General features: G+C 32.1%; 1 protein-coding gene across 2 annotated transcripts in view; it reads right to left on the reverse strand.

Moving 5' to 3' along the window:
• Positions 1–3,467: 3,467 nt before the first annotated feature.
• LOC113395501 (probable E3 ubiquitin-protein ligase RNF144A) overlaps positions 3,468–21,321 on the reverse strand; it is a 135,200-nt gene continuing 117,346 nt past the window's right edge. For both annotated transcript variants that reach the window (XM_026633091.2, XM_064217346.1), the window contains 5 exons: positions 13,867–13,997; positions 6,544–6,744; positions 5,327–5,416; positions 4,532–4,626; positions 3,468–3,838 (listed from right to left, as the gene is read on the reverse strand). In XM_026633091.2, coding sequence (XP_026488876.1) covers positions 3,724–3,838; positions 4,532–4,626; positions 5,327–5,416; positions 6,544–6,744; positions 13,867–13,997 — 632 coding nt within the window. In that variant the 3' untranslated portion in view covers positions 3,468–3,723. The remainder of the gene's footprint in view (positions 3,839–4,531; positions 4,627–5,326; positions 5,417–6,543; positions 6,745–13,866; positions 13,998–21,321) is intronic.

Genomic DNA, 21,321 nt, shown 5'->3' on the forward strand with positions numbered 1-21,321 from the left:
TTGAATTGGATTAGGATGAATGAAATACACCTTAAGATTTATTCAAAAATTCTTTATTATTTTATAATTAAATTAATAGAAACAAAAGTTTGATTCAACACAAAATAAACGAGAAGTACAATTTATAACAAAAATAAAGTTTTTCTTCATATTTACAATTCTGCTTTCAAAACAGACAAAAAATTAGTAAGATTTTATATAATTGTTAATCTAATGTTTTATCTGGAATTCAATGAAAAAAACATTCAATTTTTTCATAACATTTCTATCTAAAACATCGAAAAAAAAATATCAGTTACAAAAATTTGTGTCTATTTTTACATTAAAACAACGACAATCTTCAATATATATACCATAGACAAATAATAAGCTAATAGAACTATTGATCTCTTATGAGTTAATCTAATCTACAGATGATTTCCATTTAAGTCTACAAATGCTTCAACTAGCTTGCTACAACAAGCTATCGAGGACCAATGGAGTTTGTAGTTCTTTTACTTGTAAATTAAACACACAACCATTTCTTTTATTTTGACGATGGACAGTTTCTTCTCACAGATAATAGATATCTATCACAAAAGAGGCTGCCCAATTGGTAATATTTATTATTTAATTTCTTGAAAATTAATTGATTTCATCACGTAATTTCATCCATGGATCCTCGTATTTAAGTACAATATTAACCCTTATTTACAATAAATTAATATTTTTAAAATGTCTACCATATAATTACGAGTTAAGGCTCCGTGTGAGGGCACACAGGAAAAGCAGTGCATATTTGAATGTTTCTAGAACAATATACAGCTGACTTGACATTAAGTCAATCACAGGTTAATGAAAAAATAAACTATAGATTATAAATATAATATGCATTGTCTCTCACTGCATTGCAGTTACACTTAACACTTTTAGACTTTGTTTCGCATTCAATCTTATCTGTACAGCGTCCAATAGAGTTATGAACTTGTTATATCGAAATCATATCAAAATCATTGTAAATAGTATTTTTCGTATTCAAGACAATATTATAAAAATAACGTTTCGTTTAAACTGTTTTGTGCTTGTTGTCGATGTAAATAATGTCATAACTTTACTGTTCACTGTATTTCTTACAGTATACTCATTCTTTTTATATAATTAAACTACGCAACTAAAATGCACGCTAAGCGCACTAACATTTTTTTTTACAAAAATATATACATACTATCCGCCATTTTATATTAACTTTTCGCGCGAATCTCTAACTTAAGAAGTACCTAAATTAAGTTTATTTTATTGGCGTAATATTCGTAGTGAATAGTTAATAGAAAAATTCAAAATAAAAAAATAAGCCTAAAATTAAACAAAACAATTTCAAGTCAAATTATAATCTTTATTTTTTTTAATACGAATTAAAAAATTAGATCTATAATTTATGGGTTTCTATGTTTTGTTTATTATTAAGAATGTTGCTATTGTGATAATAAATAAAAATGAATAGTGGCGATCATTCGACGTTTTTCATTCATCAGTCTCGTTTCCTTACAACAAAATATCAGTCAACTTTTTACACGATAAGTTGCTATTTAAAAAAAATGAAGCAATAATATTTTATTGAGCTAAATCACTAACATTTAAAAAATGAATGAATCGATGTCACGATTGCCTTCCACACGTATTTAAATTACACATACTTATTTTCAATTAACTTTAATGCCATCTACATTTACTTGTTTGAATAATTACTTGTGTATCTATCGAAAATATTTGAGATTTATATTTTAAAATGACACAAATATATGATATAAGTATATATGAATATTTATTATTGAATTAGAGTACTTTAAATATTTATAGGCAAAATAACAGTTTTGTTTTGTCGACGTTATTTAATAACATTCAAAAATACTGTCTAATTAGATATATCATGGGCCTTGATGTCGGCTATAGATTCAAATATTTTATACCCGTTTATATCTAAACTCGTTAGATTATTTTCGTATGTTTACATTAATGCATCTTTATAGATTGATTGTATTTGAATTAAAAGTAGTTATGTTAAAAATAATACAAGTTGCTTAAAACCCGGTTTCATTCTTTGTTTAATCAGCTGATGAGATAACGAGTTACGAGCCGTTAAAGTCACTCCTATACGTCACATAAGTACACGCGGCTTCAAAACATACGAATCATTTTTATAGGGAGTCTTTTAAATTACGGCTTGTAGAAAATAACCACCCGTAATCAAAATACACCGGACATCAATAGCGCACGTTTCAACAAATGTAAGAACTTCGTTGCAACGCAACAAATATAAAACATATGTTTCTAGTCAAATTAAAGCCGGCGCTACACACGAAGCGTCCAGAACAATGTTTGTAAAAAAAAAAAAGTATGACCTTGACAAATTATGCTGTATTTATATTGAAACGGAATTGAAAGGCCAGTTAAAGCAGCTAAATACTGGACTAAACATTTATTTAATAAAGTATATGTCGCTTTAGTTTCATCGTGTATATGATATATAACTATTTAGTCCGTACAAATTCACGATCTGCTCCTCCCAGGTATTCCATACAAAAACATTTTAAATTTTAGTATTACAGATATTTGTTAATGGAAAACGTATACTTTCGATCAAGCTTTTTGGCAACACATTTAAAAAACAGTCGATATATATTTATTGAAAAGCCAAAATTACAACGATTTTTTTATATTAATATTGAGGATATATTTGGTATTTTTATTTATATTCAATATTCAAAAACAAGTGACAATTTGTACGACAATCTTAGATATATGAAATCTACGGTTATTAGTCTTTGAGGTCGTTTACTATATTATGTTAGTCATTAAGACTGTCTCATTTTTGCGTCTATTTGAAACATATATTCGTCACTAAAACTCGCTAATACAATAAAGTACATCCAGACCCGCCTTAAGCGTACCTGTAGAGCCTATACACACATCGACAAGACGTTAGCACGTTTAAAGAGAACATACAGCAATAAACAAACTCATTTTCACTCATCAGAAGTGTTATTCTATAAAAACTCACTTCGAATACGCTATTTTGATAGATGTAACATTTCAATGTTTTAACAATTATAGTCAGTCTCGTATCATTTCTGACATTTACAATCGTGTTCTGCGGTGAGTTTCGAGTTTGTTCTGACAGAATAACCCAACTGTACTTTATGTGATTCTGTTTCCGCACTTTTTGCATCCGAAATAAGCGGTACACTTTGACTTTGAATTTTACTCATCAAGCTCAAACATTCATCTTCGACTTTTATATTGAAGACGTTAAGCTCTCTCCTACTGCCATATTTCCCCTACTTTCGGAGCCGACGGGCCTGAACATATCGCTAATTTAGACCTTCCATTTTGTACTCGTGTCTCGACATCACACAACTACTTTGAACAATATATCTTTACGAACATACCACGCCCACCATAGAAAAGTTGACGTGAGAACGGAATTTCCATTTCCAACTATAATTTGAATGTCATATCCGTACTAAATAAATAGTTTCATTATAGAAAAAAATTAACATCGATCCTAAGCCGTCATTATCACATTGCATTTTAATGGAAAAGTGACCTTCGATTAACCTTCACGATCATTCCCAACAACCAATCGAATTATTCTTCGTAATAACTCAAACGTTTACACACGACAGTGGTACGTATTACCTGCACATAGGGTACATTTTGAAACGTCCCAAATTAGTAACGTCGCCGTCAGTCGGAGAGATACCTCGCGCGTGTTATCTCGTCCCCATCGTCTTCTCTTCCTGGACTTATACTCTCTATCTCGTCGACTTCTTCAAGATTCTTGGTGTTGGGGTTACAGAGTCTGAAAAGTTGGGAAAATGCCGTAGTAATATAATAAAATATATTTTATTTCATAAATAAATACAATACTCGCTGCCGGTCGCGGCTTTGCTCGCGTTTCAATGGTTAGTCATTAGGCGTTAGGCAAAAAAAGTTGTCTATGTCCTTCCTTGAAGTTCGAGCTTACTCGAACTGAATTTCATTAAATCGGTTCAGTAGTTAAGGCCGTGAAAGAGCAACAGACAGACAGACAGACAGACAGAGTTACTTTCGCATTTATAACATTAGAATAAATGTTTTAGATACGTGAAGTTGTTAGTAAAAAATCTCTTAAAGATTTAGTTGTATCATTTATTTCCTCATACATCATCATCATCCTCCTGCCCTTATCCCAATTTTACTTGGGGTCGGCGCAGCATGAACATCACTGAACTATTTAGCTATAGTCAAAATAATAGATTCTGATATACATTATAGAAATATAAATGTATTGTTAATATCTACGATATCTTATTGGACCTAACGAAATATACATAAAACATTTAAATAGGCTTTAGAGCAACCAGTTTAAACGGACCAACGAATATGTGACATAATAATAAAAAAAAAAAACATTTATAAGAAAACAAAGCTTTGAGAGACTTCTACTGAAATATTTTTAAGAAGTTACGCTTTTTCAAATATTTTTATTTTAGTCGATATGATGACACATTACCTGCATTTACAACAGACGATGCAAGGCGCAGCCAGAAGTAGCAGCGGGCTCGCAACGAGCAACAGGAGGCCGAAGCCCGCGAAAATACCCACCACCTGAAAACATAACAAACACAATTATAAACATTAAAAAAAATACTATCAAATATGACACTATAAGAGATTGAGAATTCGTCGGTGGTCGAGCGAGACACTGTAGTCTTGAAAGAACGGATGACGTGTGGCGTTTTGAAATCTTTTTTTTTAATTCAATCTAGCCACTGACAAATTGGTCTACTAATAAGTGGTCACCACATAAGTATTAGCGTTAAAGAAATATTAATCATCACCGACAACGCCAAACTTGAGAATTGAAATGTTATCTCCCTTGTGCCATTGAAACCTCACTCACCCTACAAACTAGAACACGATAATACCAAGTATTTATATTTGTTTGAAAACATCGTGAGGAAACCTGAATGTTTAATTTCAACGAAATTCTGCCACATGTGTATCTACCGACCCGCATTAGAGCGTGGTGGAATATGCTCCTCAGAAAGGAGAGGAGGCCTTAGCCCAACAGTGGGAAATTTACAGGCTGTTAATGCAAAAAAAAAAAACTATTTGGCTGAAGATTATCTGATGAGTGGGTGGTAGCTATAAAGATGAGTATGCTCAGAGCCAACCACCAAGTAAAAACTTGCAGCTACCCTAGCTGATTATGATTCTTACAGATAAATATATGCAGCCAAAAGTTTTTTCACATAAACAATCAAATAAAGCCAAAATATTTACACGTTATATTGACAATTATTACCTGTGCACGATGCCAGAGCACTGAAGCTCGCGAATGTCCTAGTTTGTTCTTGCAGGGACCTTTGTCGTAGTGACGGAGCAAGAAGTCATCCTGGAATTACAATTTTTTTTTTTTAAATAATCTACCAACCAGGGCATACCAAGACGTTTTTATGTGATAGCCTTAAGTAACATGTATTATTCCTTTCGACGTCGCTGAACTAAAATCCCTTCGTAATTATTTATATATATATATGGTCGTTTGTAAATTAACACATATAATAAATACTTTTTTTGTATGTACTAATAGAATATTATGTCAATTAGAGAAGTTATTTCCGCTATACCGTTCAACTAATCATCATGATGATTGGTAAAATCGTAAAGGTCATTACTTTTTAATTTGATGGCTTTATATTTTCAAGGCTTTATGTTTATGTTATGTTTATGTTATATTTTCAAGTCGGCTGTACATTAGTAGAAAATGATTGTTAATTGATCTTCATACTAAATGTCTGTGTACACTCGTATAAAAATTATGGGGGCGATGACGCCTTACGTATTTATATACTGCTTATCAGATGTTAGCAAAGATTTAACTGTACCCGAACAATGTCCGGTTTTCACACAGACCCTGCTAATACAAGCTTCTAAAAGTTGCCCAACTTGATCATTCATAAATCAAATCCATTATAAGGGGTCAAGGGAACTGGTCCAACTTCCAGTCTAATTATAACACTGCGGTCCGTCCCCGGCCCGATTTAGAGGATACGAGTGGCTTATGAAAGCTTTATACGATGTAAAGTAAACGTTACGAGTTTACTGAGATTACACGTGCTGGGATGATGATTGATATTATGTGGGAGTTCAGCTCATAAAGTTACTAAATTGCTCCTGCGGTTTCGCCCGTATGTTACGGGGACTTGAGGAGTGGGGGTGTGTCTATTCTATGATTTCTCTCTACCCTTGACAACGTCTTTGCCAAGTAATTATCATGATGAATAGTTAAAACGTGAAAGCGTAACAGATACAAATTGTAACATTTAAATTAATTTTACAAAAATTATCATAATTATATAATACAATAAAAACAAAAAATTAAGTATTATTTTTTAAATAATTTTATTAAAGAGAGTGGTAAGATCCTATCTTCTTGCCCAAGGGAAGAGCATGTTTAGCGCAACAGTGGAACGTTCAGAGGCTGTACCTTTTAGTTAACTAGAGAAATAGAATACTTACGTCTAAAGAGGCTAAGCAGTACCAGCAGAACACATGCTTGCAGCGTTTACACATCATTTGAGCACAACCCTCATCCTTTTCAATGGGCACTCGACACATCGGACACAGTTTTATCAGCTCGGAGTCGGGTAGCAAAGGCGCTCCCACACCCGCCATAGAGGACGAAGCGGCGGCCGCTTCGCAAGATAATCCACCATGCCACTGGAAAAGAACATATAAAAAACTTATTTCTAAATATATTTTTACAAAATATATAGTTAGACTTCAGGCTTCATAGAACCCGAACTTATAGGTAAAAAGTAACTACGCAGAGCTACCAGTGAAGATATGCCTGAGAAAGGGGGAAATCTCGAAATCCGTGTCTCCGGACTGACTTCGGACAGCTGGAGGTGCCACCTAAGCATAGAATACATGTTCGATATATTAGATTATTTTAGATTTTCTAATGCGTTTATTTTTTCATATAACACGAAATGTATGATAAAAAATAAATTCAAACAACTAAAAGCCTTATCAGCTGAGCACGAGATGAATTATAAACACAAATTAAGCACATGAAATTCAGTGGTGCTTGACTGGGTTTGAACCCGAAATCATCTGTTACGATGCACGCGTTCTAACCACTGGCCCATCTTGGCTCGGATAAAGTATCATTTATTAGTAATCAATTAAGGCCTAATTTCTACACTATATTATTCTATGGCAAACTTACATGATATATAATTTATTATATTACGAATCATTTTACAGACGAACCAATGGCGTTACGGCTCGACGGACAGTCTACTCCAGTCAACGATATATAAAATATTCGTTAAATTTCTTATATTATTATAAATTGGCTCAGCGATGGAAAATTTCGAAATAATTTCGTCGCTAACATAAAAATAACGAGTTTAAATTTGGTTCTGGAATTTTAATTATACAGTCACGATTACTACTTACCTATTTTAATTATCATAATTCAATTTTGAATAAATTTATTCACTGACAAGGAATAGTTTTGCGTGAATTTTTAGATAACAATACAATTAATCTATAGAATTCAGGTCTGCCTTTGGAATATCAGAATATATTTTTGATTGACTTGATATATTTAAGTAACCAATGAGAGCGAATCCAAAGATAATATATAAATTTCGGATTTTAAGTCTGTTCAGCTCAAATCACTAAACAATATATCTGCCAATTTTGTTCAGTCCTATAATGATGAAATTGTATTTATAAAAGGTTTCGATTAAAGTCATCAAATCAATATTTGTTTACTTTCGAATAGGACAACAATTCTTTAGCTTTTCAATAGTTATTCATTTAAAATTTAAATAAATTCTGTAAATTATGAATTACTTTCATTGAATGTTATGCGAACATTGGCAATTCCCTTTTAGTTCCATTTAATTTTGGTTTATCGTAATAGTGGATAAAATAAATACAACAATATATTACAGCTACGTCTGAGCTGAATACATATTTTAGGTAATGTTCATACATACTATATACAACCATGTAGTATTTTAAAATACTAATACTAAAAAAAAATACATTTATAACGTATCATTGTTCATAGTATGCAGGCTATCTCTGATGTATATTTTTGAACATAAATAAATTAAAAGCAAATTTATAAAAATAAATAAAATATTTATTTGCACACAAACGTATTTCCTAACTCAAGTTTACATAATAATATATAACTCGAGTAATTCAATGTATGGTTCGTTAATCTCAGTCGGTCGGAGTTAATCAAGCAGATGACTCTTAATTAAAACGACGTTTGTTATAATCCGACAAACGATGTACGTGACGTATTTATTTGATTATATATGTAATTTAATTAAAAACGTTCAAGATTCTCCCGATTGTAGCGCTGCTTTACTTTACTCAATAAATATATATAGGTATATGTTTATCAAAATTTTTAAATATTTACTTCTAAAGAGATACATATATCTGAAAGTTTTGACAGTACCGTCTTTAAGAATCACTTCGTAATTATATGCATTATAACTTAACAAAAAAATAACTGAATGCACATCTATTCTTGAAATTTAAATAAGATCAAACGGGAAGTATCCCAAAGAACAAAATACCAAAAGAAATATCCAAATTACGGAATTCTGCGGTAACAAACATAAAATAAGATACAAACGAAACGACTTGATAAACTCTTACTTTTTTTGAAATCAGTGAAAAAGTTTATGTCATTCTTATTTGGTTTGTCCAACAGAACAAAATATCAATTTCGGACAATTATATGCGTATTGCGAATTAAATATGGCAACAGTTTATTTCGCAATTGTTAAGGGGGACGTGAGGAGGGGGACACGAAAGATCGGTGATGAAAATATCAAATGATAAATGACGCCCGATTTCGACCATGGCGATTAATTTCGAAATAGTCTGTAGTCCTCTGCTCGGGTTATTTCGTAATGCACAAGTTGGTACTCTAACAGAATTGCCCTCTTTAATCTCTAAATCTCATAATCTGATGGGACACTAAATTCAATATGACAAAATATAGCTCGGACGATAAAACTTGGACCATATCCCAAGGTCCTCGTCAGGATCTTCGATCTTATAAGTTAGCTACTAAGTCATCAACTATTGAAATAATAATTCCGGAAAATATACAAGTATTTTCCGGAACTAGATAATTTAATCGCCAATGAAGTTGAATACTTTATATGTCCATAGAAATAATATAATACTTCTTTGAATGTGTTATTCTGTGAATATTATATTCAGTGGAAATTGAAAATTAATTGGTTCTGATGTAATATCATTTTTCTTTTTTCTGTGATTTTTTCCTAATCGTAATGAATTACATCAGTTCCGCGAACTTTATTTATAATTATGACGACCTCCGTGGTCGAGTAGTGAGTACACCGGTTATCATGGGTACGCCACTCCGAGGTCCCGGGTCCGATTCCCGGCCGAGTCGATGTAGAAAAAGTTCATTAGTTTTCTATGTTGTCTTGGGTCTGGATGTTTGTGCCGTCGTTACTTCTGATTTTCCATAACACAAGTGCTTGAGCTACTTACATTGGGATCAGAGTAATGTATGTGATGTTGACCAATAATAATTTATTTAAATTTTAAATGATTATTATTCGATTTGATCAACCAAAGTAAATTTAATATATAGGTATTAATAACTAGTTGTCGCCCAAGGCTTTGCTGGCATTTTAGGGGTTGGTCGTTGGTGAGGCATAATAATTGTATCCTTTGTCCTTCTTTGGAGTTCAATATTGCTTCATATCAAATTTCTTCAAACCGTTTGTGTTAGTAACGAACAGTTTCGAAATCCTTTTCCTTTCATGTCAAACACGTTAAAATCCATTGTATTGTTGACACGACATATGACCATGGAAATGATTAATCTCTACATCATTAGTATAATTTTCTACTTCACTGTAATATATTCGAATCGATCTGTCAAATGATACGAAATATAAATCAGTGTCAAATTATTTATTTACTATCTGTAATGCGGGTTTACGCTTGAAACTTTTTCTAAGGTCTTAAGCGTATAACGAGAAAATTATACACAGTATTAACAAAATAAGCTACTCTATGCTACAAAAATAATAGCATGTATCGACTGAGGGGTACAGATTAAAAAAATATTCATGTATTTTCATCAGAACCTTTGCCTGATCACAAATAATTGAAGTGCCATTTCAAATTAAAAAAAATACATATAGAATTATTTTTTAATATAACTCATGTAGGTACATTACGAAGAGAATATACTTTTTAGCGTGGCCTTGGTATTTTTTGACTTTCATACAGGATATATAATAATTAATTTGTATTTACCTAACATATCTATGTTATTTAAGTGGTGGTAAATTTAATACTATTGGATTAAATCATATTTTGATTTAAAATTAGTATTTGAGCAAACTTATTTTAGATGGTGTTTTTAAAACAAAATAAACACCTAAACAGCTTTGTCCTAAAACAAATCGTTATCTCAATATTATTATAAATGTGAGTTTGTGTGTTCACGTCACGTTAACAAAATCACGAAATGCTGAACGGAATATAACAACCTTAAGTATAAAAGTGAACTATATCGTGGAATATGATGCAGGGCCCTCATAAAATGCTTTAAAATTTTAACACGATTTCGATGTTAGACGATAAATAATTCTCAGAAACAAGCACGAAACACATAAAGGGTTTTTAAATAACGTTTGATTTATTAAAAAACGCTTTAATTAAAAAATAAGCAAACCTAATTGGACCGTTTACATTTTCTCATTTAAACGTAGCTAATTAAATTGTCAAGTAATCAATCACTGGTAATAAATTAACCTAAACTTGTCCTGTTTATATACAATATAACGATCGAGGTGGAATGTTTTCTATGCGACTGTATATAGACTGTACCAAATAGGATTATTTGTACACAGGAATACGTGTTTAAATCATGTTTATGAAACGGGCATGTATCATTACCGCGAGTAAAGCCGTGGGGCAAAGATATGATTAAAATCAATTAAAAAATTATAGAAAACTGATTATCTAAAGAGAAATTTTTATTTACATTTCTTGAAAAACCGGACTAGTGTTAACACCAGTTCGCTCATATTAGGTATCTAAATCAATAAAATCTTGTCTCACATAAGAATTATTACTACAAACAAATATATTTTTTAATTAAGGTCATTTTATAGTTTCGTTTTTTATAACCTTACTATATTACTAATTTGTTTAGAGATTATAACCTAATTAGTATTTATAATTAATCAGATCTTCAGTAATTTATTTGAACTTTTTTTTTAATAAGGTTCTGTAATATAGGTTTACGAGCGAGCTATGTACTAGGAGCTCAGAATACAAACAGAGTACCTACAACAACTAGAAGGTTGCTAGCGCCGTGTGCGCTACTTGAATTCATAAAGCTAGTTCCATATTTACTTAGCTATTGAGTTACCTCGGAAAACTAAGGAAATGAATGTCATTTCTTCTGTTATAAATAATGTATGACTTTTGTCTCAATGATTCTTTAGACTTTAACTAAGCAATGAATTATGCTTTACTATAGTACTCTACACGTTAAGGGACATTAGGATAGTTTTCGATGACTTTAGATTACTCTAAAAAAGAAGGTTGCCTATTATTTTGCAATTTTTTAAATGAATGCGTTATATTCGTTAATTTTAAAACCGTTCCATATCTCTATTTAAGTATCTTATTAATATTTACTTATAACTAAAGTCATTAACGAAATAGTAATGATTAAGTTTCAATGTTTCAGTGTTGTTTACACCTTTAATGACGTATCATTTTGTATGTTACCCAACAGATATTAATTTTAAGTGCTTAGTGATATGTTGATGGTGTAACTTTTCCAATAAATCAATAAATAAAAATTAAGCAATGTAAGTTGCTCGTTATTTTTCGTTTTGTATTTTGCTTGTGAAACTTGATAAAACTATTGTTTTATCAGTCATTTTTTTATTGTGGTTAGGCTCGCTCGTAAAGTTTGTACGCCTATTACAATGATAATCAAATTATAGCCTATAAACTAATAGGTACTGATGCTGAAGCTTTAATGTAACAGACAACAGTTAATAACAGTTATTAACTTGTAACGCGATATTTTGACTTTTTTTTTAAATTTTATAACTTAAAATAAATTAAGTACAAAACGATCGTGACGTGTGTATAACATGTTGTTGTTAGCAAGTACCAGGCGCTCAGAAGGCTAATGGAGTGCAACCGCAGGAATGTTGCCAACGGCGCGCGACGCAAGGCACTAGAACATTGTGCTCGACCTACATTCACTGGTGGCGTGAAGCGATCCGCCCTCGCCCTAGACGACAGCTGCATTGTTTCGCTAATGCTCTGAAAGCCTTTTGAATTTTTATTTTGTCTTAAGTAAAAAAGGTATTTTTCTTCTTAATACCATTCTTTAATTGAGCCTTAATCTTTGACTGAACTTGTTACGTTATTTTTGGAAGTCTTCCTCCATTTTATACACTAAAATATAGCTAAGAATTAGTAAATAATATACAATACGTAATATTTATTATACATTATAAAGCGTAGCGAAGGATATTGAATAGCAAGGGCCTTCAATCAATACTGCTATTTCCATCGCTGTTTATAGTTGAAATTCATATATTATTTCATTTCTTTGAATGTGTGCATGCAACGTGTGATTATACAATATTCTTCTATTATTCCATTACAAGTCAGATAGTATCACTGGAAGCTCAAAACACTGAGATAATACTCGATTAGCTCGGCTTTACTATAACTACAACCAAGGATTAGTTTGAACTCACTGCGATGGTCCTTCATATTTTAGAACCATACAGCGTATACTGGCAAAAGGCCAGACGAATTAACTTTAGTACTCTAGCCGATAAGATGTTCTTGTTCCCACTAAAGAAGACCTACATAGATAAAATGGTGGCATTCGGAGCATGAGAAACGAAAAAACTATATTGTTCTGCTTCAGCTGTTCCAGTCTTGCGGATTGTATAATAAAAATAACGTACGGCACTAGCATTGCAAATCCTTGCTCTGTGTGACTTGACAGTCAAACACTGCAGATAATGTACGTCCACACTATTTTAACTTAGCCTGAACAGTAAGTCGGCGTGTTTTTAATTATTGCTAAATTTACGTGTAGATATACTGTACTGTAAAACAAATGAATAATTATAATATGAATACATGACATGTTACATGATGAGTATGCACATTTCACGCTTATCCAGAACTGTAGGGGCTTTTCAAACATTTTCATAGAGAACAAAGAATGGCCCTCGTTCGCAGCCGCCGATGCCTAACGAAACAAGACAATGCGCCGGTGGAAAGTAGTCGCCTTTCGCATCGGACAATGGTTCGCACGGTTTCAGAATAGACATACAAAAACGTTTTATTAGAAAACTTGTGTTTATTGCATGCACTACATGGTACATTTTTGAAATATTGTTTGTTAAGTAGTTATTACAGGTTCTTGAAAATAAAATGTACGACATAAAATAAGGCATTCAAATTAGCAATGAAGCGTACAAAATAATTAAATAAAATTAAAAAGGACTCTATTATTTTTATTACATACAGAACCTGCCATATTAAAACAAGTTTCAATCCCTATTTTTCCTATTTCGGACGGTAAATGGAGGGTTCAAGAAACGGAGTTTTGGCACTAGTCGTACATAGTACTAGGGTAATATGAGTTGTAAGATCTGTTTCCTTTGCTAGTTAGTCTTCGTAGTTGTGTTGTGTCCATATATCATAACAAAACTATTTCAGTTTGCGAGTACCAGGATAGCATAAGTTATTGGAGATGTGAGTTACCTCTTGGTTGCATTGCGAACAAAAGTCGTGTCTGCATGTAGGGCAATGTGCGGGACTGGCGGCGCGAACTTGTACCACCGTGTCGCAGCCAGGCCGCGGGCAGAACGCACGCATTGCATCCATCGCCACCTCTGCAAACAAAAGGCTTAATACAATAGGGGAACACGGAAGTAATTATTCCTGTTTTCGTACAAAAGGTCTTTCAACAACAACCAGCTCAGTAGGAATATTTATTTACGAATGATACTGACAGAAAGTCAGTAAAACTGGAATCTGAAATATAAAGTGACAACACAGTAAGAAAGATTGCAAAAGAATATAAAAAAAAAAATATATTTTATAGTCGCAAAATCATGGTCGTGCAATGACCTGTCATCGGATTGGAATACAATTTTTTTTAAATGTAAACGATAAATTAAATGACACATGCACATTGAATTATTATAATATGTTGTTGGGTGAGGGTCGTATGAAATGTAAAATCAAAACAAAAAAAAAAGCAGGATATGACATTTTAAGGAAACCTGGGTAACATACGAGTCGATCAAAATAATAGTCTGACATTCAAATCTGAAGTGAATTATAAATTAAAATGTGTTGAACTATCAAAACATTACTTTTTCAATTATTTAAGAATCTAGACACAATATTAACCATAAGACAGAGATGTTTTTATTATGTTATACAAATATCTTTTTCGCTTCAAGGTTATGTTACAAGCCCGTCCTAGTTTTGACCAGATGACCAAGGGACCGTTATGTTAGTTTTATCTTCAATTATCATGATATAATATGATTTATGATACCATATATATATCGAGATATAAAAAAGTATTAAGTATAGTCAATTAGCAGTATACAAAGGAATTAAGAAAATTGTTGTGAAAAAAAACTAGGAAGGCTTTGGAAACGATAATAGAAATACATGGAAAATCATCTATCCAAGAAATAACATTGTGCCTGATCAAAGGCACAACCAACTAACTAAAACAGATTTTTATTATAAGTGTGATAGAAGTTCCAATTTTGTATTTTTGATCAAGACAGTAAGAAGAGAAAGAGGAAATCGTGATAAAATTTGATATAGAAATACAAAGTCATGACAATGAACGTCGACATACAAATTAAGTACAGCATTAACTGTCAAAAACAAAAAAAAATAGGATCGGATCATCTGAAGTCGCAGGAAGATTTTATCATACAATAAATCGCAGAAATAATCCTAATGCTTATAATTTAAGTATGTATGGAATGGTGGAATTAACATAAAACGTACATAGATTCTTAGCGGAATCTTGGAAACGTATATAAAATACCGAGAACGGGTTTTCTTATCAATTAACCTAAAACTGAGTGGCAATAATGACGCGACGTTACTCAGTTCGAATACTTTTAATAAGCTGTTTTTTTAATGGCGCTTAAATTAAACAAAATATACACGTCAGGGATATCGGTTTAAAAGTTTATTTTCAAAGCAAGGGATAAAATGATTTAGTGCAAAGTATTGAAGGTTGTTTTTTTTTATTAAATAGGTAGGCGGATCGAAAAATGGGCCCCCTTATGGTAAGTGATCACCACGGTTCATAGATATTGGCGCAAGAAATTTCAATCACTCCTTACATCTCCATTGCACCACCAACCTTGGGAACTAAGTTAATATCCCCTTCTGCTTGTATCTTCACTCGCCCTTCAAACCGCAACACAATACAAAGTATTACTGCTTGACGATAGAACATATAATGAGTGGTGGTACCTACCCAGATGTGCTTGCACAAAGCCCTACCAGCAAGCAAGTATTTACACAACAATACATTGTACAGTTCTACAATACATTATAACGGTAAAAAGCAAGAACCATCAATATAATATATTCAATTAAACTGTATTATTAATATTATGTAGATTCTCAATTTATTAGATGATAATTTAAAAAATAATTTGCTCGTACTTTTTATAGAGCGTTTTTTCCGCACTCGATTTTTACGTTACGAACACATTTTTTTATTTTGTTTGTATCGGTGTATTTATGTTAGTAATTTCTTAATTTCTTGCAGATGTAAGATAATTGGATAAATTTTTTTCTTAATTATTAACAGTGACTTAATTACAATACAAATACTTAATAACAATTAAGAAATACCGTAATAATTATTGTAATTGTATAATTAAGTGTTAAACCACGATGGGAACGATATCACCTTATAAAGATATCAATAAATAAGGTGAAGTAATATCACACTGCTAGTCAGAGGTCTCATCTCGTCATCTCCGGGAAAAAGACTTTGAACCGTATAGCACCACACTGATCCAATGCGGATTTGATACATGAGGTAGATTTTACGGGCCACGTTTCCTAACGATATTTTTACACCGCCGGTCACACATAAAAACACAAATTAAGTAAATTAAAATTTTGTAAAACATGGGCCATATCGGCTTCAAAAAATATTCCAATAGAATTACATAAAATTAATCTATATTAAAAAATAAATATACATATATACCAGAAGATGCAGTATACTGTCTGACAGTTTTGCTTGTAGTTTTATAAATATGAAAGTGTGTAGGACACTTGTGTGACAAGTCCTTCTTTCAACACACAGCGAGTAGCAACAGATCAGCCGACAGACATGATTTATTACAAAGACATGGTTTACGGGCCAGAGGACGACGTAAAATGCTATCGCAATTTTATTGTAACTAATATCTAATGTAAACTTTAAAACATTAATGACTTTACCTATAAAATTCGATACTTAATTTTTACACATGATCCTTGCACTAAACATGATCTTAACGTATGTTTTTACTAATCTTAAAAACGTATTTTAAAATCTTTATCGATCGAACGAAGCAAAATCTTGAAACGATGTATCTCCCAATATTTTAGTGCGCCTTCAAGTAAATAACGCCGACTAATAATGAAGATCTGCTAACAAATATCTAAATATCTGAGTATTCTAGAACGTATCCCTCGACCCCCTTGAGTGGGTAACGGTTTGTGTGCTATAGGTAAAGTATCATGCGCAGGTAAAGCCGCAGGCTCAGATAGTAATAATAATGAAAATACATTAATTCAGTAACGAAACTCAAAACTGTTTTTATTTCTTCAATTATAAAATCCCCTTCAATGATCAACCATTTAGATATTTCACATCTTTTTAGACTGTATTCCAGCACAGAGTATGTGCTAACTCAACTCATTCGTGTGGAACATACGATTAAGTTAAATAAATAGAAAAGTCTCATTATATTCTAAGTGATGAACAAATACTATATTATAAATACGGTTCCGGTGTTCGACTTTGACTTCAATATACTTGATCGAAAGATGTTATCTGCAGTCCTGCTGCAGTATGCGGAAGTATTACGAGGCTAGAATATCGAAGTGGAATTGATATAGGTATATAGAATATATATATGTGTGTGTAGTATATACCATAAGGATTATTGTACTAGGTAAACATGTATGTAAGATAAATGAAAATAATAACAAAATACGATCTTTTCGGTCCGTTAAGTATTATTACTGGAATGTTCAATTGCCTTATTGGTCTAGTGGCTTTGTTATGCGACTGTAAAAAAACAGTCTGGCATATCATCTGATATCATTGATATCAGATGTCCTATTAAGTTGGTAGTATTACAATACTGTGATTCGTAAAGTATGTTTAGTAGTTAGTCTTGCGCATGACATTTTCATTATATGGTATCGAAAAGTAGATTCTTTGTTTTGTATTTTTTCTAAATAAATGCACCTTCTGAGAGGTACCCGTTTGCAATTGGGTTGTGTGGGTTTCTCACACACTAAAACATTTTACATGGAGCGTCCACGGCCAGTCCTTACTATTGCTGCTTGGATAACGAAATCACAGGCAAGGATAAAATCTACCTAAATTATATATACTTTTTATTTTCAATCAAATTGCCTTCCTAGTCATTATAACATTAAAAAAAAACATCTATCGTGTCAAAGCCCTCGTTTCTTTTTATATAATAAAAAGGTAACTAAAGGTTAAATGTATTAGCACTTTAAATAAACAATTACTTTGATTGCGTCCGCAGTAAGTACACGTGAGATCCGATAAAGAACGAACGGACGGAAAACATGTAAACTTTTCACCGTACGTTTTCAAGATACTAAGTAATTGAAATGATAAATCTTTCGACGGCGCTACACATAATCGCAACTTTCAAATGACACGAAATGTAAACAAATGCCGAGGAACAGAGTTTACAAGTCCATAAAACCTTTGTTTCAAAATAATTTATTACTAATTTTAGCTCTCTGCATCGTCCGGGGGTCATAGGTTTTGAGTATGAAGCCTTTCCTTGGAATTCAAGCTTGCTTCATGTCAAATTTCATCAAATGCGATTCAGTAGTTTGCCCGACAGGCAGATAGACGGACTGAGTTACTATCATATTTTATAATATTAGTATAGATTTTGTAAACAGATGGAATAACCTCAGCATTGTGTATGGATTCATTACATCCAGTTTACGAGACATATCGGTAATGGGTAGTCCTGTGTCATTACAATAAGTACAGTTCAATTACTTATTTATAAGAATTTCTATCGACAAATAACAGTGACAAAGTTTTAAAATACTTTACCATTCTCGATTGTATATCGACATTTTTAAATGAAATGACTGTCAAGCGAATATCTGCGACTGGATTTTTTTTTGTTATCAAGTCCTGAAGATTACGTAACAATTTTAATCTATGTAAAGTTCAGGACAGGAATTATTCAGATCATTCGGGTGGAAAATAAATTAAATATCTGAATAATTAAACAATCGTAAAAATTTAAGTTAAAGTTAAGCAATCGTGAAAAAAATATAGTGAAAAACACAGTGGTGTTTCATTATAATTTATGCTGATTGGAACGTATGATTACACTTTATGAAATAGCCATGCACTATTTATTTATTAACATTTCAAGTGGACGAGCGGCTCAAAAGAACATGACGTCAACACCATAAAATTAAAATACCGGCAAAATTTGTAGGCTCTGATGAACCAAATGTTAATGACAATATTTTTGAGTTCAGTATAGGAATTCCCGACTCAGAGATAGCCATAATGATTCAGCAGTTTAAGTTAAAATAAGAAATGACTATAAGATTATTATTATTGTCGGTGGTGGATATTTTATTATGGGAAGGACGCCACTGACATTTAGCTTTATCGCTAAAAATCTCAAAAGAAAACGAAATAAAAAAAAAACAGAATTACAAACGTTTAGAAGCGCGTTATTATATACCGGTCTGAATTTTTTCAAACCTTCTTCTCAAAACAACAGGGATTAAAATGCTTATTACTTACATATATTACAATTATATTGGCTTTTTATAAGTGAGTATACTTTAATAACAAAAAACATAATGTACTTATACCGTTTGAGAAACTTCTTGAAGTCGAAAAAAATGAGGGCTTGTTTTGCTAGACTGGCTGACTGGCTACTTGATGGTAAGTACCTACCACCGCTCATAGATATTAGCACTATCAGAAATATTAACCATCCCATCGCCAATGTACCAACTTGGTGCCAAAAGTTACCCTGGCTCACCCACCCTTCAAACCGAAACTAAGCAATACTAAGTATTGTTGTTTTGCGGTAGAATATTTGAAGGGTTAATAATACTAACTCAGACGGTCTTCCAAAAAGCCCTAACACAGAAGTCTCTCTACCTTTTGGGTTAAAGATTCGCGCAGTTGTTAAGGTGAAGTTTACTAGAATAAAACCAACGCATGGTGACACACAAGACGTATCGGACATTATTATGATACAAAATATAACAAGGCTATATGACAGACGATGCCGGTAGATGCTGTACAGTTCCACTCAACTCGAAAATCTTCGCAGTCGTGCAACGTCATAATGAGATATGTCAGCGACATTGGTTACAATTATTTTATGTAATATTTAAAGGATACACTGTTCAAAATTCCATATCAACATAAGTTCATTTTCAACATTACACGTGTGAGTTACGAAGTTAAAGTCATTATAACCCCTGAAGTATGACTGCATACGTGAAATCAAAATGTATCATCCGGTTACGCAAGAATATATTTTCTGGTGTTTCAGACTTCTGTGTGCAAATTTTCGGTATAAAATATTTACATATACATAGATCACAGTGGCGTTTTTTTGTAAGTATTAATTGTATCATACTCTACAAAATAATTAAACCAAAGACGAGTACTCATATTAACAACCGATCGATATTATATTATTCGATTTACTAAATATCTAAAATTAAAATAAATTCGACGTAACCTTGTCAAGACGTATGTTACGCTAAAAAATCGAATAACTTGGTAAATGTATAATAATAACTACTGTGACTAAATACTAAACATAACACGCAACGCTAAAACAATTGTCCGAGTTTATTAAAAATTAACAATAAAACATTTTAATAAAATACGTTAATTTTATCATAAACTTGAGTTTTACTTTAGAATTGTAATTTAGTCGACGTAACCATTTAACCGACTAGTAATATTAATTAAAAATACTTACTTATAAGTATTTATATCAAATCAAGTTTTTAATACTATATCAATATTTTTACTAATACATGAGCAGACTACTTTCTGTAACGCCTAACTAAAAGAACCACATTTGCCAATATAAATAAAACTTATACCAAAAAATACTAGTTGTCGCCAGCGATTTCGTTCACGCTTAGGAGTGGTCTTCAGGTGTTATGAAAAAAAGTAGTCTATATCATCTTTGGAATTCAATCTTAGTTCATACCAAATTTTATAAAATTCATTTCAGTCGTTCGGCCGTGAAATAGCAACAGACAGACAGAGTTACTTTCGTATTTATAATATTAGTATAGATGAGTAGCTGCTCTCCGTAATTTAAAACTTTTATATATAGATTATTGATGTCCAGGCATATCGATACTTTTGTATCGAACATAAAATCGCGTCTCCATTTTAATATAACTTGACACAATGACAGTTGAAAATAATTTATATCCTATTAAAAAAAAACAGTCTATGATCAAAACTTCATCTTATCACCAAAGTAGAAACGATATCGGTATAAATGTTGGCAACAAATAACATCGAACAATAGGCAGATATTAAAACCTCAATGTAATACGGTAAACCTGCTGCGCAGTAGTGTCTCATTGTTGAAGTCTAGAATTTGTGTCATTACGTTAATAGTATGTACTTACATACAATACAGGTAATTCATGTATCGTTCTTCTGTGATAAGATGGAAGGTCACAGAAAAATGGTAAACTGTATGCAAATGACATATAATGTAATTTTATAATGTGATACTTGATAGTAATCTGTGCTAATAAATACGGAAGTAACTCTGTCTGTTTGTTATGCCTTCGCGGCTACACCATTGATCCGAATTGGGTGAAATTCGGTATTGAGAAAACTTGAACGCCAAGAAAGGACGACCTGACCTGACCTGA

The sequence above is a fragment of the Vanessa tameamea genome, chromosome 16 (assembly GCF_037043105.1).
Source record: "Vanessa tameamea isolate UH-Manoa-2023 chromosome 16, ilVanTame1 primary haplotype, whole genome shotgun sequence".
Taxonomy (NCBI): Eukaryota; Metazoa; Arthropoda; class Insecta; order Lepidoptera; family Nymphalidae; genus Vanessa; species Vanessa tameamea.